General features: G+C 40.0%; 1 protein-coding gene and 1 long non-coding RNA gene across 3 annotated transcripts in view; one reads left to right on the forward strand and one right to left on the reverse strand.

Moving 5' to 3' along the window:
- Nucleotides 1-19,305, reverse strand: part of zbtb7c (zinc finger and BTB domain containing 7C) — a 23,257-nt gene continuing 3,952 nt past the window's right edge. Inside the window, exons 1-4 of one of the 2 annotated variants that reach the window (XM_077498062.1) lie at nt 13,287-13,567; nt 5,605-6,265; nt 4,668-5,338; nt 1-2,133 (exon numbers count right to left, since the gene is read on the reverse strand). In XM_077498062.1, coding sequence (XP_077354188.1) covers nt 1,632-2,133; nt 4,668-5,338; nt 5,605-6,255 — 1,824 coding nt within the window. In that variant the 5' untranslated portion in view covers nt 6,256-6,265; nt 13,287-13,567 and the 3' untranslated portion in view covers nt 1-1,631. Of the gene's footprint in view, nt 2,134-4,667; nt 5,339-5,604; nt 6,266-13,286; nt 13,568-19,305 lie in introns of those variants that run through there. The other variant, XM_077498063.1, reaches the window with a different exon arrangement.
- The window catches only part of LOC144002651 (uncharacterized), a 21,521-nt gene continuing 20,487 nt past the window's right edge, over nt 18,272-19,305 (forward strand). The window contains exon 1 of the long non-coding RNA XR_013278782.1: nt 18,272-18,407. This is a non-coding gene — a long non-coding RNA (uncharacterized LOC144002651). The remainder of the gene's footprint in view (nt 18,408-19,305) is intronic.

Below are 19,305 nucleotides of genomic sequence, written 5' to 3' on the forward strand. Positions count from 1 at the left end.
TTAACATGTCGTGTCTTTATAAAACATTTTGCAAAATATAGCCAAGGCTCATTCATTTAAATACGCATAAATAGCACACAAAAAAACAAAATAGTATTTTTTTGAACCTCCATTTCAAGTCAAATAAAAGTGATTGTGAAGAGTCCATATGGAGACACATTTTGTTTTATTTACGAAACATTGATTTGTGTTTCATTCATGTAGCATCAAAGTCTTTGGACTCACTTTTTTGAATGTGCTATGTACAATAAATAGTGCAGTAGAAGAAGAGTTGTTCCCATTTTGTTCACTTCAATTGTTGTGTATATCCTTTTTAGCCTTAGTCGTGATTCATACATAAATATTATGATACATTCATCTTTGTCAACTTTTGATTTCCCGAACATATGAATGTATCACTGCATGTTCCCTTTGAGGTCGTTATCAGAACTGTTGCATTTTTTACAGTTCTATCTTTAATGCTTAGAAATTGTCTATTAGTTTTGAAAACATCCATTTTCTATAATGCTTATCCTCACCAGTGTCGCAAGTGAGCTGGAGTTTATATATCCCAACCGACTTTGTGCGGGAGCTGCGGTGCACTCCGGACAAGTTGCCAGCCAATCGCAGGGCACTTGTAACGCTAAACAAACACACGTTCACATTGAGCCTACTTTTGGAATGTGGGAAGAAATCCATCTATATATTTTCTATACAAGGGATGACCAATTGGCGGCTGGTGACAAACCCTGAGTGGCCCCTGATTCATTTTCACCAATCCCAAAAATGTTGGGATGGAAATTATAAACATGTTTCATCTACTACAGTAACCCGCATACTTGCAGTTTGGCATCCGTGGATTCACCTACTTGCAGATTATTTTTTAGTATTAAAATAATAAAAATTTGTCAGTTTTTTTTCCTCTTTGTTTTTTTTTTTTTTTTTTTTTTTTGTATTTGCGTCAATTCCACTTTTTCATGAAAACTCAGAGGATTATCAGAATTTTTAAAAGATTTTTTTTAAACATTTAAAAATGTCTCAGTGCATTTCAATGAGCATGAATTATGTGCAGAACTTTGTTATTCGAGTGCCAGTACGAATTTTGGCTTTATTTAAAATGTCATTTTTGTCATATATTTGATTAGGAAGTGTCTGGTCCTATGTGGCCCCCACAGTAGCTCCAATCAAAAATAATTCGAAACTTGGGACGCTGAAAGGTGGACCACCAGGCTTCCCGTTAATAACTGTGAGAATTGCCTGTTTAGTAATCAATAAAGTAAGAATAATTCAAGCTTCCCATCCCTGTTGCATAATGCTTAGTCTCATTAGGGTTGAGGGTGTGCATCCATGACAGGTCACCAACAAATCGCAGGGCACATCGAGTCAAAACATAGACAAATGCGTATTATGGAATGTAAGAGGAATCTGTAGTACTGGGGGAAAACCCACCCAGTCAGCAGATCATGCTAACCCCACAAAGGATAGCCCGCACCATTAATTGTACAACCTCTTCCAAAGTGCATGTAAACATTCACAAGGCTTCCCAATTGTGACATGAAGGAACATGATGTGTTTTTATTGTTTTGTAACCGTAAAAATAGAAACTAAAAAGTCAGGAAGTTCAATGATTTCTCTCTTGGTGCACTTGATGTTCATGTGGCGGTCTCCGGAATGGGCGGAGCCCGCTCCAGTCTGACGGTCCAGGGGTCCGATGCGGCCGCGTAAAAGGGCGAGCGGGCCAGTACGTCGTCCCCCGCCAAGGCGAAGGCGAACATCCCTCGCTGCCGCTCTGCCGCATCCTTCTCCTCGCTGTCCTGGTACGACTTAAAGCCGTTCCCCTCCAAAACGCTCGCGGCGGGGGAGGTGTTGGGCGGGCACAGGTAGCCGGCCGTGGGCGCCGAGCGCCAGGCGGTCGGCTTGCGGCCTCGGCGTGGGCGGGAGACCCGGCAGCTCTGCCTCTTGAGGTGGCGGTGCAGGTGGTCGGAGCGTGTGAAACTCTTGTAGCAGTGCTCGCACTGGTAGGGCCGCACGCCGGTGTGGATGCGTAGGTGGTTCTTCAGATCGTAGTTGTGCACGAACTTGGAGTTGCAGTGCAGGCATATGTACGGCCGCTCACCCGTGTGCTTCCTCATGTGGATCTTAAGCTTGTCCTGTCTGCAAGATGGGATGAAGCGTAGTGTTAAAAGCGACAAGTGAAGAAATGGCAGCGTCCTCGAGATACCGAGAGTTACAATTCGGCAGAGCTGAGCAAAACAGTCGTTACATCGGCCAATCAGTGACGGAGGCCCATTTTGCGGTAACCTCATTCTGTGTGACAGGTAGCAACACGCTCTAAAAACAGTTGGGTCAAAAGTAACCCAATTGTGGATCAAAATGGACTGATCCACTTTATCAGTCAATTTGACCCAACTTTCAGTGTTGTTTTATACAAAATGAACCCCCCCAAAAAAGTTGGGTCTAATTGACTCATCGAGACGGCCTGACCCAACTTTCTTGGTTGTTTTATACAAATTATTTTTTTTAATTTTTTTTGTGTGCAAAATGACCCAGAAGGTTGGGTCAAATTGACCCAACTTGACGATCTGACCCAACTTCTTGGGTTGTTCTTAAAACATGACCCATTTTTTTTTGGCCCAAATTTGGGTCAAATTAACCCAAGTAGAAGATCCGACCAAACCGTTATTATTTATTTATTTATTTATGTATTTATTTATTTATTTTTAACAGAATGACCCCTTTCCCCCCTTTAAAAAAACGGGGGGAAAAAAACAAAACAAAACTGAAAGTTGGGTCAAATTGACCCAAGTTGTTTTATAGTAAATGACACTTTTTTTTCTTTTTTCTTTTTAAAACCTAAAAGCAGGTCAAATTGACCCAAGTAAATGATCTGACCCAACTTCTTGGGTTGTTCTTAAAAATGACCCTTTTTTTTTTTTTTTTTTACCAAATTAACCCAAGTATAGGATCCGACCAAACAGGTTTTTTTTTGTTTTGTTTTTTAAACAAAAACAAAACAAAAACAAAAAAAGAAAGAAAGAAAGTTGGGTCAAATTAACACAAGTAGAGTCAATTTTTGACCCATTGTGGGTTATTTTTGATCCAACTGTTTTTAAAGTGACAAATACTTGTGTAATATGAAAGCAACCCAGAAATGTTTGATCCATTTTTTTCTGTTTTTTCCCCCCGTCTTGTTCTTGTGTCAAAGGTATCAGCGGAAATGGGGACAACTCAGCAAATCTCCATCATTTGAGGCAGGCAGTATCAGAACACAACCATCAAAGCCAAAAGGTAAGAACAAATACTTTCTCAGCTTCCTTCACACTGGTCTTCAAAACTGATGTTAGATAACGTGGTTTTCTCCAGGTCGTTGTTCTATGTGAACGTTATCAAAACAGAATGGGAGTGACCCAAGTTGTCACACAGAATTTATTACCTCAAAAAGTGCTACGATAAAGATTATTACATATCATTCACACCAGTTTGAGTCAATGATACAAAAGCGTTACTTTTTTGCGTCGAGTCGCATGATCATGATAAGAGAGGAGAATGTCAGGTTAAGGTTGCTGGTGGAAACTGGAAAGTGTGCCTAAGCCGTGGGTGGGTGCCACATCACCCGCAGATAAAATAACAGAAGGGGCTTTCCGTACATTTGAAAAATTGACTTGAGATGATCCTTAGATTGGTGGGTTACATGTAAGGTGGGTGCTTCATTTTCCATCAAGTGTTTGGTTCACTTAACAACAGAATTCATTTTCAATCATCATAAAGGGTACTGACATATTCTGGGCACACTTTTGCCGTGAACCAGCCGAAACCAAAAGCAGATTGTCCATTGATTGGTCAACTGCGAGTTGTCCTGTTAATGTTCAAGAGCGACTCTCTTGTTCACTTGCCTGACCAGAGTTCTGCTTTCATTGCATATACCCTGCACCAGATTAGGTTTGCATACAGATCGTACCTTGGTGAACCAGACTTGAGCTGTACCACTTGGTGGAAAGGTGACTCTAGTCATAATGACACATGCACCTGTTTGTTTTTTTAAATGAGCTGGTGCTGGTAATCATGGTCCTAATGCCGTTTGATCCCGAGGTATCTAAGGTAGTGTCAGAAGCGCCTTCTCTGAAAAGCTTTTCCAAAGATGGGCACAAGTATCTACGGCCAAGTCCAAGTCAAGTCTCACATCTTTGACATACGAGTCCCAGTCAAGTCCAAGTCTTTAAGTTCCAAGTCCAAGTGAAGACCCTGACCACGAGTCCAAGTCCCTAGCCACAAGTTCGACTCGCTGGATAAAGTCTCTGGATTATGCTCCGAGTTTGCCATGCTGGTGATTGTTTGTGTTGTTGTCGCACTGGTCTATTCTACGTCATTAACGTCGGCCGTTGCTTGGGTACACGGAAAGGTCGGGAGAGAGAGAGAGGGATTTGGAGAAAGGAGAGAAAATGAGAGCAAGCAAACAACACAGACTTGTAATGCTCACGAGTCCCAAAAGAAGAGTCTGAGTCAAGTCTCGAGTCGTTAGTGGACGAGACTAGTCGAGCTACAAGCCTCAAGAAATAGCGTCGCGAGAGAGTTGTGAGTCCCCATCTCTGACCTTTTCCCTTTGTCTTTCTATATAAAATGTGCCACCGCAGAATGGGGGATGACCTGGCAATGTCTCAGCATCTGAATATCAGAAGCGCTCCACTCACCTGGTGAAGCGCACCTCGCAGATGGTACACATGTAGGGTTTCTCCCCTGTGTGGGTCCTCATGTGTCGCGGTAGCTTCCCGGCCCCTTGGATGATCTTGTTACAGATAGGACACTGCTGTGAAGACTTGGGCTTCATCTTCCTCTCTTCCTCCAGCCGCCAGGGAGGGAAGAGTGACCCAAGGTGAGACGCTGAGTTCAGGAAGCTCAGGTATGAGCGGAAGTCAGCCTCGTTCTTGACTACGCCCAGGGCGTGACCTGAGGGCGACATGGGCCCTGTGGAGCCCATGGCCCCGCACAGCCCCGAGCTGACAAACTCCTTCAGGAAGTTGCCGTGGAGAAGAGTGGGCAGCACTTCCTCTTTCATTTCCTCTTTGATGATCTCTCTCTTCACAGCCAGATCGAGGGGCCCGGGCGGGGGGACGTCAGGCATCGGGTAGGTGGCAGGGACCCTCGGGGAACCTCCGTCTGTGCGAGAGTGCTGATGCAGCCCGGGCTCCAGGAAGTGCTGTGGAAAAGCAGGGAAGTCGGCGGCCCACATTGAGGGGTAGAAGCCGGGTAACAGGGGGGAGAAGCTGGCCCTCCTGTCCAGAGCAGACATGCGGGGGTACAGGCCATCTTGGAGGAGCGACTCAATGGAGAAATCCTTCAGGGCGCGGTTCTCCAGATTCTCCTGCAACAGGACAAGAAGTTAGCTTAGTGTTAGACACAGTGGGAATGCTATTTAAAAATTTGGTGCTAGCAGTATGTTAGCATGGGTAAATATCATTCTAAGCGATTTCACTAGTCATGTTGTTATCTTGTTATATGTTTAGCATGTTAGCATTGACCATTTCCTGTATCCCAGTAGTCATTTAATGCAAGGCAAGATTGGTAAGTAATCGTTATCTTATCTTTTGACACAAGAAAATATCACTCTGAGCCTTGGCAGAGTTCTACCTGCTTTCCACGCATACTCTCAGGCGACCGTTCTTGGTAGGTGGAGGTGCTGGGTGGCGGCGACTCGTCCATCCCCAGAGGCTCCCCCCTACTCTCCGATGACCGTTCGTCGTCATCCTCCTGATCATCGTTCCTCGACCCGTCTTCCTCTTCCTCTTCTTCTTCCTCGTCTTCCTCTAGTTCTTCTTCCTCCTTCTCTTCAGACCCACCTCCTCGTCCGCCACCGCTGTCCATGATCTCCAGGCACACGTTGATGATGCAGGGAATCTCCAGCATTTGCGCTGCATTGAGGATCTCACTGACATTGGACGCCGTCACCGTCAGCGTGGAGGTGTAGGCGAACTCCAGGATGGCTGTGAGCGACTCAGGGGCCACAAAGTCAATTTCGTAGATGGCCGCGGAGGGCGTGGGGGCTGCGGTGTGGTGTTGGTGGTGCCCGTCCTCGCCGTTGGCCACCGTGAAGAGCTTCTTGAAGTAGTGGCTGCAGGCGGCCAGCACCGAGCGGTGGCTCCGGTACTCCTGGTCACGCACGATGAGGACCACGTCGCAGAGGAGACCGTCGCGACGCTGCTCATTGAGGCTGCACAGGACATCGCTGCTGTGATTGGGGAAGGGGATTCCGATGCGGTCTTCCTCTCTATGGTGGACCATCCTCCGCTCTCTGGGTAAGAACCAATAGAGCAATGTTAGTTTATTATACTGGCCAGAGGTAGATGATCCACCCTCATTAAAAATTGTACCTGAATACATGAAAGACCTAAAACTATTTCTGTGCTCAGTTTATCTTGCCCTATGTTAGCATACATGTTAAATCTTAACATTTTATCATTTTTGAAATAGTTCAGGTACCATTTCTACAAGACCAGATAATGAAAACTCACATCAGTTTACCTCAAAACTTTCATGTTAGCATGGTATGCTAACATGAAAGTTTTGTGCTTGCATGATAGCATCTTAGCATTCCCTGTTCGAAATTGTTCCTGAATACACGGCAAGATGAAATAATCAGTACTTTTGGTGACGTTTGCATACCAACTGCTAGCTTGTTAGCATTTAATTAGCATCTAATTAGAAACAGTACCTCACCTCAAGGCTACTCAAAATCAATTGACTTCAGAACCTTTTTGATATATCTTAACATGTCAACTGCTAGCATGTTAGTATGTTAGCATTTATCATGAGAAAAAGAAACTAAACGCAAAGACATCCATCCATCCATCCATTTTCTTGACCGCTTATTCCTCACAAGGGTCGCGGGGGGTGCTGGCGCCTATCTCAGCTGGCTCTGGGCAGTAGGCGGGGGACACCCTGGACTGGTTGCCAACCAATTAAACGCAAAGACATATTTTAAATTTATGTTGGCCTTAGTGCATTCTCTAACCAGGCTGCTGTCTTGCTATGTGTTATCAAACCAACTGTTAGGATGTTAGCATTTCTCCTCTTCTTGTTAAAAATAGCACCTCAATACAGAGATATGTAAAATTCATATCAATGAACCAAGCTATGTTAGCATACCAACTTGTTTTCAGCACTTCTCATTATATTAGCACTTAGAAGTTTTATGACTTTTTACAAAAAAATCCAAAATGTAAGTCCATTATAAATATTACAATGTGATTCCTTGTCTGAAAAGAGCTAATGCAATGTTAAAAACTTCCTGGTGGTAGGTCATCAATTGAGATGAAAGAATGTTTAAAAATGAGAGAAGAACCATGGTCATTTTACAAGAACAACAACAATCACGGCCATTCAACAACCACCAGTTTGTAAAAATACTCTTGAGGCTTTTTTGATGACAGTATTTGACAGTGCATATTTGAGAACCTGCTAAATGAGAGACGCAGCGGTCAGTGTACGAAAGCCTCAACATGCTCTCACGTGTCCGTACAAATACTTAGCCTTGGGCATATGTATTATGCCTAATTCTTAGGTGCTTGCATGACAATTTATTAGAGACTCTTACGCAATCCCGTTCGGCCTTCTACATGAGAGGTTTTTTTTTGTTTTTTTTTAACCGTTCAGCGTTTCCAAATATGCTTGCAGTACTGTATTTCAAAACACTAAGTAATTAATGATCTCTGAATGTTACTTGAATGTTACATCTGCAGTTGACTTGAACTGCCTTCCTGATAAAATGTCTTTTTACAACACAAAATGACAAATCATAACCATTTTGTTTATTATTTTTTGATTATTTTTGTGACTTTAAAGAATACGATGACCCATTTGATTAGCACGCGGCAACGGGAGAACCATAAAAGAGGTCAGATCATTGTCGAGATCATCACATCCTGTCACAAAATGCTCGCTCTGCACTTTTTCTTTCAACTCTCATACGAGATGAGGTGCTACCAAGTTCTGCCTCCCGCCTGTTAATCAGCAGCTCAGTTAGAGATGATGCAAAATTGTCGGGTAGAATGGGAATAAAAAATGACATAAAACTTCATGAAGATGATAGCAAGCATCACAAGTGTTGAGCTAAGTGAGCATCCAAGGATGAGTTGTTCAGATTGTTATTTGCCTTTTTGGGGTGACCCTATTCCTTATGCATGCTGTTAAGAAAAGAATAGACCACCAATCAAGGCAGGGAGACTTACTTTTTAATTTTTATGAGGCTACATGTGGTTAATTCCTTCATGCACTTGTATAACAGCAAGATTTGCTTCTTTGTTGTGAATTACTTTCACTTATTCCCTTTGTTGTTAACGTCAACACTATTTTTACCAGTTTTTATATTAATAAAAAAAAAAAGGTTTAAGAAAGACAACAGTTTGATCTGATATTACAGATTTTTTGGACAGTGATAAAGAAAATCCACTAATTTAAAAAAAAAACAAAAAAAAAAAAACATTTACAATACATTTACAATATTTGGGGTAAATAAAAAACAATAATGGTAGAAAATATAATACATTTAATAATAAGAAAATAAAATAAAAATACAAAATAAAAATAAACTAATGAATGTAAGAGTAAAATAAATAAATCCACCAAAAAATAAATAATAAGGAAACAATTCAAAAACAGAATTCAGAGTAAAATAAATAAATACGAAAAAAATATTAAATTACGAAAACATACTGTTAAGTAAAGAGCAAAATACAATAAATATTTAAAATGCAATATATAATATAAATACTTTTGAGAAGATTTCTCCAAAGACATTTTTCTGTGAACCAATACACAGTCTGCATGGAAGGAGAATTATGATTATAATAAAATATTAAAAAATAGCACATTATGTTGGCGCGTGGATCACTCCAGTCCAGATCAAATAAATCAGAGGCTTGACGAAGATGTTGATCGCTTATTTTTGCACTTGAATGACAGTGAAGAATATTCAAATTGCAGTTCAAAAGGTTTGACGCTGAACCAGATGACTTCCATTATTTCCTACTGGAGGGGAAACAATCAAAGGATCCCTCAGATCACCTGCAGCCACACACCTACGTCTTATTTTATTGTCTTGTTGCTAGGGAACGGTTGCTATGTTGACGCCATTGATCGAGTGATTAACAGGTCCATGGAGGACGTGGCTTAACCGGATACAAGCCCTCGGGCCTGTGCAAACACCCCGTGGGAAAAAGTGCAACAAAAGCACAACTGTCCAGTGACAAGACACTATATGATAGATTTATTACATTAACTGTTAACTCGGGTAACACACCTTGCCCACAAGAGTACATTGAGATTTGGAACCATATTTTCCTGACAAAAAGTCAAGGCACTTAAAGGAATCACAAACCTGTGATTTCTTACAACCAAAGTGAAGAAAGGTGATGTAAAAATGGGAATTATTTCTATATGTAATATACCATCCATCCATCCATTTTCTTAGATGTACTACCATTTTAAGAAAATTATATGGACTCGCTACTTGGGTCAATTCAAGCCAACAGTCCAAGTTGGGTCGAACTGACCCTATATATACACAACATATATAAAATAATGATTAATATGTTATAATGATGATATATTAAAATGGTTTATTACAAAAAATACAATCATTTTAATAAAATAGTTAAAAAAAACAAATTAAAACAAATTTAAATACATACATAAGATGAAATAAATAAAATACTGTAAACATAACTAATAAAAGAAAAAAAAATAAGAAAAAAAATGAAAAATAAATACTATGCTGAGAAAAACACAACACAAATGAAATAAAATGTAATAAATAGCTAATCAAAACACAAATCCACATAAAATATGTATTTAAATAAAGCAGTAAAAATAAAGTAAAAAATATATAAATAGAAAAGAAAAAATGAAAAAGTCAATATCTAATTTACTATTACTTCTACTGCTACTAATTATTTTTATTTTTATTATTATTATTATTATTATTATACAATGGTAAATAAATCAAGCAATGAAATTAATTAAACATTTGCAAAAAAACAAGTAAAATAATCTTCTCAATTAAATAAATAAAATCCCTAAAGAACTACATAAAAAAAATCTACCAAGTAAATACATAAACAGCATTATTTTTGTAAAAAAAAAAAAAAAAAAAAAAAAAAAAATAATAAGAAAATACAAATATTTTATATTTTAACTAAATAAAATCCTGAAAACAAAAAAACAAAAAATTACAAGTACGTAAATAAAAATAAAGAGGAGACAACAAAGTCATTGAGGGCCTTCATTAAAAGTGGTGCCATGAAAAGTTCCCTAACAGGTTGCACAAACAGCAGAGGAGGGGCCCCTCCCTGCAAGGCCCCCGCCAAGGCAAACAATAAAAAGACAGGACCAGCCAACCCGACTGGGAGGCGCAACCCTCTGTCATTTTGTTTGCTTCGAGTCCATCCTCATACTACCCACTGACCCCCCACCCCTCTCACCCCCCTAACCCTCCCCGTCCTGGAATGACGGTACACATGCTCCCGCTGTACGCCTGCTCTGGCTCGCAGTGGCCAGCCCCTAATTACAACGTGGAGAGGATCTAAGGAGGATGTGCCACATGGACATAGGGTGGGGTGGGGTGGGTTGGCGCGGTGGCCCTGGCTTCCCCACTGTCGACATTTCTTCAGCCACACGCCCTTGTTATGCCTTTAGCCACCAGGGCGGCGACTCGTCTTATTTAATCATCACTCTGTAATAAATATAAAACGCTCTTTGGAACTCAGATTCACTTTCTTGGCTACATCGCTATGCAGAATTCATAGGGCTTGATCACAACTGTGCCGTAAGACAGTCAAAAATATTGTTAGCCTGTTAGCATAATTGTCCACTTGACTTCTCATTGTAATCGGCAAAGGTTAAATTGAGGCAATTGTGATCTTCTGGTTTCCGTTTTGAAAATGTTCAAACATGACTTGGGCAGTTATGCTAGCAGTCTAACAAAATAGTACATGCAAAAAGAGGAAGTTGCAAACACAAGGAAGTTATGACAATATTAGACAAATATAACCTCTACATTAAAAATGCATTTTTGAACATTGATTAATAGAACTATTTGGATTTCTTTTCACAGTTATGATATGTTTGTTTGGTACTAATTGCCCAATGAAAATAATTTAAAAATATAACCTGACAAGAAGAGGCACATAGATATTATTTTAATAATTTAGTCCCTAGCTACTCTGTATTAAATTGAAAATGCATATTTATGGCTCGAAATAAATATTTTTTCTTTGCAGAGAAGTTTTGTGAATCAATGACCTAATTTTAGGAGCGACTTTCTAATTTTGAGGTTTTGTTTATTGCAGGGACCTAAAAAAGGGATTTTATTAACAATAAAAATATGACAACAATGACACCAGTTGGTTTTCTTTTTTTATACGATCAACTGTTTTAATGTCTTAAATTCACATTGTGTATAGCAGCAACTGTATTTTCTTGTTTATAAATTTTCATTTGGGCAATTTCAAACACAAATATGAATTTCAGCTTCAGCTTAGTAGTTTTGAATGCACGTGTCCTTTCGCAAAGCTATAAATAAAAAAAGATAAGATTAACTGTAATGTTAATTCTGCACCATGAAGGCGATTACTGACTTTATAGGAACTCCGCAATGTTTTAACCGCATTAATGGCCAGCTGTAGCTTGTTGCTAGCTAGCTGCCGTGAAATAGCTTAACTCGACCTCTGACTACTCGCGTATAGGTGTAGTTAGCGAGTCCAGCCCAGTTTTAGGACCGTCTTAGCAGTTCAATTATTGGAAAAACTCTGTGATTCTCAGTTTTGCTCTTCAATGTATTTTGTTGAGGCGCAAAATGCACATTTTAACTCACAAACTGTGATGCGAAATCGCTCATTTTGAACCTTGCATATGGGAATGTAGCAATGTAGGTGAATTGCTGGGATTTTTTTTTCTGCCCTCGTCATATCACATGTGTAGCCACTTGTTGCTAAGAAGAATTTATAGGGCACAATCATAGATGCTTCTTTGTACCCTTTGTAGGGTATTTTTATTGTTTTCCTTTTTGGAAGTCAATTCACAAAAAAAAAAAAAAAAAAAAAACGATTTTACACTAGTCATGCTGTCTGTGCTGTTTCCAAGGCAACTTATGGGGCTCAACTTGGGGCACAGCACAGCAGATGAAGGACGGGGACAGTCAGGTGGAAGTCGGACGTTTCTAGACATCCGCTGGGCTAATTAAGCCGCACACATTCTGTACTAATTTCACTATTGTTCTATTACTTACTGGCTCCGGTGGGGCACCACCTTACTTGCCCCAAACACAACACTCAATAGAACGTGAGCTTCTTGGTGACAATCTAACTTATTAAAGCGGCCACCAGTGTGTCACCTCCACCTCTCCCTCCTCATCACCACCACGAGGTCCTGACACTGGTCGGCCAGGCCCCGCAAATCATCTGCCCGTGTCACAAGCGGGCGCTCGTTTTGGGCTTAAATGACTAAAACGCTGTCAGGCCAATGCAGGAAATCATTCATTACGAGGCAAAAAGTTGACGGCGAGGGGCCAAACAAGCCTGTTGTTGCTCGCCCCACCTTATTAAAAGAACATTTGAGCTGCTGTGAAAGTTGTCTGTGCACAAATTGCTGTCAATCACATCCCGGTTAGCTTTAAAAGTGGACGTTTATGCCTTAATCTACAGTTTAATTGGACCGCAGGTTCACTTGTGTTTATTTGGACACATTTCTCTACACCACTTACACTATTTAAACATAAATGGTTTTATTGGATTGTGACAAAGCCAAAATGTTTTGAAATAAGCAATAGGCATGGAAATAATGATTAAGTTATCTAGTCAGACATTTCGCCTTCTTAAATAATTACACTAATAACTGTGTTTCAAACAGAATTAACCTGTAAACAGATATTAGAGAAACACCAGTCATTAGATGTACGCAGCGTACGCAGCGTGCCAATTAAAATCCTTGACTGATCATAAGGTTCATATAACATAAACCTGAAATGTGATAGAAAAGCAACATTAACAACAAAACAACATTAATTTAAACAAAAATTTCAAATTTAAATAACAAAAGAGATATAATTGTAATAATAAAAAAAATAAGAGAATAAAAATAACAAAATCAAACCCAACTCGTGAACATCTTTGCCCCCCGTCTAGGCAGCATGAACTTAAAGTAAACGCGCACGCCACACACACGTGTTCTTCACCACGCTTGTTCGCGCCAACTATCACACAAAAACACAGCAGAAAAAAAACACACAGACTCAAAAACTTTTGCGCTGCATCACCTACCTCGCTTGTCTTTTTTTTGTCCAGTCTAGTGTGAACTTCTGGCCGCCCTTTCGTGACCTCTCAGCATTTCCCCCTTTTTGAGTGCCAATCAATCGGTCTCAAGCTCCCATTCATAAAAATGCACACGAAAAGATAAGCCAGTGAGGAGAATCCAAAGGCGAAGCAGCCGTTTAGCGCAGGTTGTTGGGTCTGTGTGTTGTTAAGAGGCAAGCACGGGACTCAGGTTGTGTTTGTGTGTGTGAAAAGGAGCGCTGGGGAGAGGAAAGGGAGGGGAGGGCCGAGCAGCAGCACTGCGCTGCGGAGATGTCGCACCGCTAGTTTTTATAGCAGGGTGGGTAGCTGCAAGATAATAATACCCCATCCTCCTCCACAACACAAGTGTATGTGCACCGTGTAATAAGCCCCATGGCGCAGACACCCTCTGATTTAGGTCAGACAAAAATGAATTTTTAGTCGTGTTCGAGGGGACCAGGGGCAAAGGAGCTCCGAGGGGTTGTTTGGGGAGATGGAGGGAGGCGGCCGAAGGAGAAAAAAGAAAAAAAGAAAAAAGAGAAGGCTAGTGAGATTTGGGAAAACTATTTAGCTGGACTAGGATGTCTGACAGCATAGAGACGGAAACACAACTGTAATTTAAAAGTACTTTGTAGGAATGTTTTATGACAATGCTACACAAGATCAAAATGTCATCTTTCTTTTATCTTTATTTTAGTCAATTTTGAATGACATAAATGTGATGCAAAGGCGGTCCCTATAGACGTCTCCAACATACGAGCCGTCACTTGGCTGATTTTTATTTATTTTTATCTTGAATTATGAGCAAACATTTGAGTTTTGAATGCTAGTTTACTCTCACCCCCAGATGAAGTTTACTTTAAAACTAAACATAATACAGAAAATTAATTACATGTTGTGCATTTTACCAAGCCACATTAACTTTCTTGTGAACGTCTGCTAGCTTAATGCTAACACACAATGCAAAACACCATAGATGGGCGAACAAAACAAGCATTGCTACTGAGGTTCAACTCATATTTAGTATGTAGTATATCTGTATGGAGCGGCACGGTGGTCGAGTGGTTAGCAGTGGTTAGAATTTATTCTCAGTCCTCTTCCCATCATGTGTCTCTGCCAATGGGTCCATCTCCTCTTAACCACTCGCTCCACCAGCCTTCATCAGGACAGTTAAATTGTTATTACTGTACGATTTTATAAAATACAATACTGAGTAGTGCTATTTTTGTTTTTTAAAAATGTAACTTTTTTTTTTATTTTTTATTTTTTTATTTTTTTTTTATTTTTATTTTTTTTTGCATTTCCATTCATTTCCATAGGAAAGGACGACAGTGTTTTGAGTTACAAGAATGATAATTGAACAAATTTAATTTATAAATCAAGGTGCTATTGTATCATATGAAAGCGAGGACTGCAGATTAGGGATTAGTGTTGGGGTTTAGGCTAGCAATAGCGCTTAGCGTTTTAGTTGTAGGGTTTCGGGTAAGTGTTAGGGTTAGGAATTGGATTAGAAATTGGGGTTAGCGTTAGGAGTAAGGTTTCCACTAGAGTTCTGTTTCCGGATTGAGAATAGGATTTGGGGTTAGGTGTCGAAAAAGGAGTTAGGTGAAGGTTGGGGTTAGGGCAGATGGTAGCTTGGACACTTGATGAAACAAAACACACTCAACGTTATCGCAACAGAATGCGGTTCAACTGAAACAAAACTGTCAAGTGTGAACATGCCTGAGAGATTTCTTTGTGTCCAGTAGCACTGATACAGTGTGACCGTGGTCCAGCTGGCCGGCACAAAACAACACAAGACGAGCCCACTTCCCCTCCGCGGCAGAGCCCCACGCTCCTGCTGAGTGACACTGCTGCGGCCGGCTCACATTGGCATCCAGTATATATAAACGGAGGGTTAGCCACTAACTGCTAGCAGGCCGGCCAGACGGCCAGAAAAACAACATAAGACGGCCCGGCTATTCTCGCGCCCTAAGTGGCACCTGCGTGGAGCGCCTTCTTATGAACCCACACCCGCTTGGGGGTTTAATGGCGCCATCGACCTGTGTGTCACTTTGACGGTGGACGCGTTCACTTCCCGCAGGGCCAATCAGGATGCTGCATAACAAGAAAGCGTCCAGACTTAAATGACGGACGGCCATCGTTGTAATTATGAGGTGAGGAGCACGGGACGTGCCAGACGACAAAGTAGTGGACTGTATATTGTGTGTGATATCGCTGCTCATTTCCTGTTTGCAGCTTTGAACTCAAACACCTGGCTTTCACTGTACAGGTCACATGACTGCTGTGCCGCACAATACAAAAACAGCATCACGCTTGAGTTAGAAATCGTTTAAGTTGGTATTTTTATACCTTACTGCTGTCATACAGTTGAACCTTGATTTAACGGACTAATTGGGGGAAAGGCTTATCTGTTAAAATTGAATGCTCATTTCATCAAAGTTTTTCGTGGCCTGAAAATGCTCAGTGCAAAGAAAATACTGTAAATACTGTATAATTTAGTTAGTTTTAATTAGTTTTCAGGGCGGCTCTGTTAATTTTAGTTATTTAAAAAATGCTTAGTTTTAGTTAAAGGCCCAGTCTGCCGGTTTCACTCTGGAAAAGGCACTTTTTAAATACAGGATTTAAACAAACAAACTACTTCTCAATTTACGTATCAGGGCTTGTCTTCATTTCTGGTGGTGATTTTGTCCTAAACCCCCACCCCCCAGCCTGTATTTTGCCATTTTGTGTTTGTTTTGTAAACAGCGGCACATTTCTGTGGAAAGACAGTGTTTACACTCCTCTAGTCAATCGCAGAGCGGGGGGTGGCGTGTCGCAAACGGGGTCGGGTGAATTTGCCGGCTGCGTGACGTCACTCCCTCGGCAATTTGAAAGCACGCACAAATTTTTTTTCCACTCACTCACTCACTCACTCACTCACTCACTCACTCACTCACTCACTCACTCACTCACTCACTCACTCACAGAGGCTTACATATCTCTTGGCTGGTGCTAGATGACGTCCCTTCCGTGTGACACACATTTAATCATCCTTATTCCAGTTAATATTAAAATAAATATAGTTAAATAACATTTGAAACCAATCCCAAAGTATTCAATTAATTACCGAAGATGAAAACTAAAGACTTTTGTAAATGTAAATGTAGTTTCAGTTAATTTTATTTATTTATTTTTAAATATTTTTGTTTTGATTTTATTTCATTAACAAAAATGATTTTTGAATTTTAATTTTAGTTATTTTGTTAGTTTTAGTTAACTAAAAAAAACCTTGCTAGTGCCTGAGTAAAAAACAACAACAAAACAAAACAAAACAAAACAAAAAAAACAGATATAAATAGGTAGATAGAAAGTGCTCCTTTTGCTCCGCGTGCTGACTAACTAAGCTAACGTGCATGCTTTCCATTTCGATAGGCCAGTCGCCCCTGGTAACATGGCCGCCACATATAAACATGCATTGCTTTTAATGGGGAAAGTCGCCCCTGCCAACATGGCTTCCACATTGGCGCACTTTTTCGCCTGCTCTAGTCTACTGCCGGCGCTGACCAATGCCCCAACAACACTAAAGTAATTCAATTCTTTATCAATGCAAACAGCAGGGTTACATCATCTTTTAAAACTTGTTCTCAAAGGTCTAAAGCCGTTTGGCTCAGTGTCAAAGAGTCACACGGAAACAGGAAATGATTGGTTGCCAGAATGCCCATATATGGAAGAGCTGACGAAGCAGTCCACCAGGAAGGAAGTAAACATTTATTTGTTGTTGGACAACCCTCAACGAGAGATAAGCAGACATCACAAAAAATTCTGCTAAGTCAGCATCGAAGAGATGAACTCCACAGGTGTGTTGTAGCTTTTTCTTTGGCTTGTTTTACTAGAATTGCGTTCGCGTGTGCGCAATTGCGCATGCGCGGTTGTGTGTGTCGAATGAGTGCTAACGAGGACTAGACCTTGCCGTGGTGGGACAGCCTCCGTCTGCCTTCAGGTACCGTGTGTGTGCGCGCATGTGTGTGCGTCAGCAGGAGAGCCCCGAGGCTCCATGGCACCTCCTAATTAAAAGCAGTCAGGCTGCAGGGCAGGCCAGACACATGCCTGTCAACACACACGCACACGAGGCAGACCGCACTGCAGAGTGCTCACACGTGCGCAAGGTGTGAGCTGTAGGTCAACTATTTTGAGTCCAAGTAAGACCCCAACCCCCCAAACTACGCACTCACACACTAAATCATACAGATACATGGTTAAAAAAAATGTCTGGCTGCTACCATTACTTACTTTGGATGTGTTGTTAATTGGGACCAAGGAAACTTTAATTTGTAAGCAGGTTTACATGGAATCTATATGCAACCACGAAACAGCAAGATTCACACAGGCAAGTAGAAAATAAGCACCCTTTCAATTAAGCACAATTAAAGCGCATGCTAAACCACTAATTAGCCTACAGTGTATGTTTTTGTGAATGATACTTGTTATTAGCTAATTAGCTTACTTTTACTACTCGAGCCACAAAACGTGAAGTGAAGGGATACATGTGGAAGTTGATGATGAGCAGTCAGCAGGATATTTTGGTGTGAATATGGATCATTTTTGTTAGATTTCTATTTAATTTTCCATTTCTATGTTTTTAGGCTTAATACCTCATAGGGCACCCATTGAACTTGTCTTGTATAAATTATACCCAATGTAAATGTTATTTTTGAACAATAACTGTTTAAAATCACTTTTATTTATGTTTTATACTCCAGTGGTAAAATATGTCATGTTCGTCCCAGTGGACTTGTAGTGTTTTAATGTGCGGCACAATTGGGATAGAAACTGAAAAAAAAAAAAATCAAGAAGAAGTTGGCTTTGAGCACAGATTAAACTCCAGCTCAGATTCCAAGAAAACTTAATAAAAGAAGAAAAAAAATAATTATTGGAGTGCATGCACGAGCTTGACACCGAGACTGCAGTTCCGCTTTAGGCCAGAGATGGCAGTGTTGCTGGAAATGCTAACATGCTAACTGGCGCTGGCGGCGGCCAGGTGGGCGGATCGAGGCATGCGGCGACGGAGTGGCACGAGTGGGCCGAGCAAGGACGTCCCACACACCCGTTCACGTGCTCTACTTTCAGGTGGGTGGACTCACTTATTCACACCGCAGTTTTCTTCTATAAAGCGTTATGAAAACATGCTTGTTATTATGCCGCTTTCTTCTTCTTTTTCTTCTTCTTCTTCTTCTTCTTCTTCTTCTTCTAATTTTATGCGACAACCCAACTTGGTTCTAAGTTTAATAAACGTTACTAAAATATATGCACATAATGTGTAAAATACTAGTCGTTAACAAGAACAGACAAGTAAATGTAAATAAAAAAAAAACGAGATTAATTATAAATTAATTAATTATAATTATGAGTACATGCAATTGAAGAAACATACATTAAATTGCATTTCTGTTCATTAATAAAGATATGACATTACAAAACAAACACATTTCATGTGGTTTTAAATTCTTAAAATAAAATGTTATTAATATAAAATTAATTTAATACAGTTATTTGTATGTATGAATTTAATTTGTTGTTTAATGAATTAGTAAAAAAAAAACAATGCAGACAAGTACATGTACTTTATGAAGGCCATTAAGAATTAAGAACAAAATTAATGAAATACAGATAAAAGCATGTAGTTAATGTAACTATTGAATTAACTACTAATTAAGTTACATGAAAACAGATTGACAGCTATATTGATTACATTCAAGTAGAAAAAAATAATATTTTAAGAAAGCCATGATAAATAGAGTAAAATAAAATTTTCAAATGTTCAATTTATAGAATAAAAAAAATTGAAATAAAAAATAACAGCGCAACAAGTATAGATTGGGGGGAAAAAAAGGATTTGGGGGGGTTATTGTTATTCGCAGGATTTTTTATTTTATTTTTTGCATTTCTATTGACAGGGCAGTTGAAGTTGTTGGATGTACTTTAAGAAATTCATCAAATACAATAATATACAGACCAAAATAAAATA

The sequence above is a fragment of the Festucalex cinctus genome, chromosome 15 (genome assembly GCF_051991245.1).
Source record: "Festucalex cinctus isolate MCC-2025b chromosome 15, RoL_Fcin_1.0, whole genome shotgun sequence".
NCBI classification, from domain to species: Eukaryota; Metazoa; Chordata; class Actinopteri; order Syngnathiformes; family Syngnathidae; genus Festucalex; species Festucalex cinctus.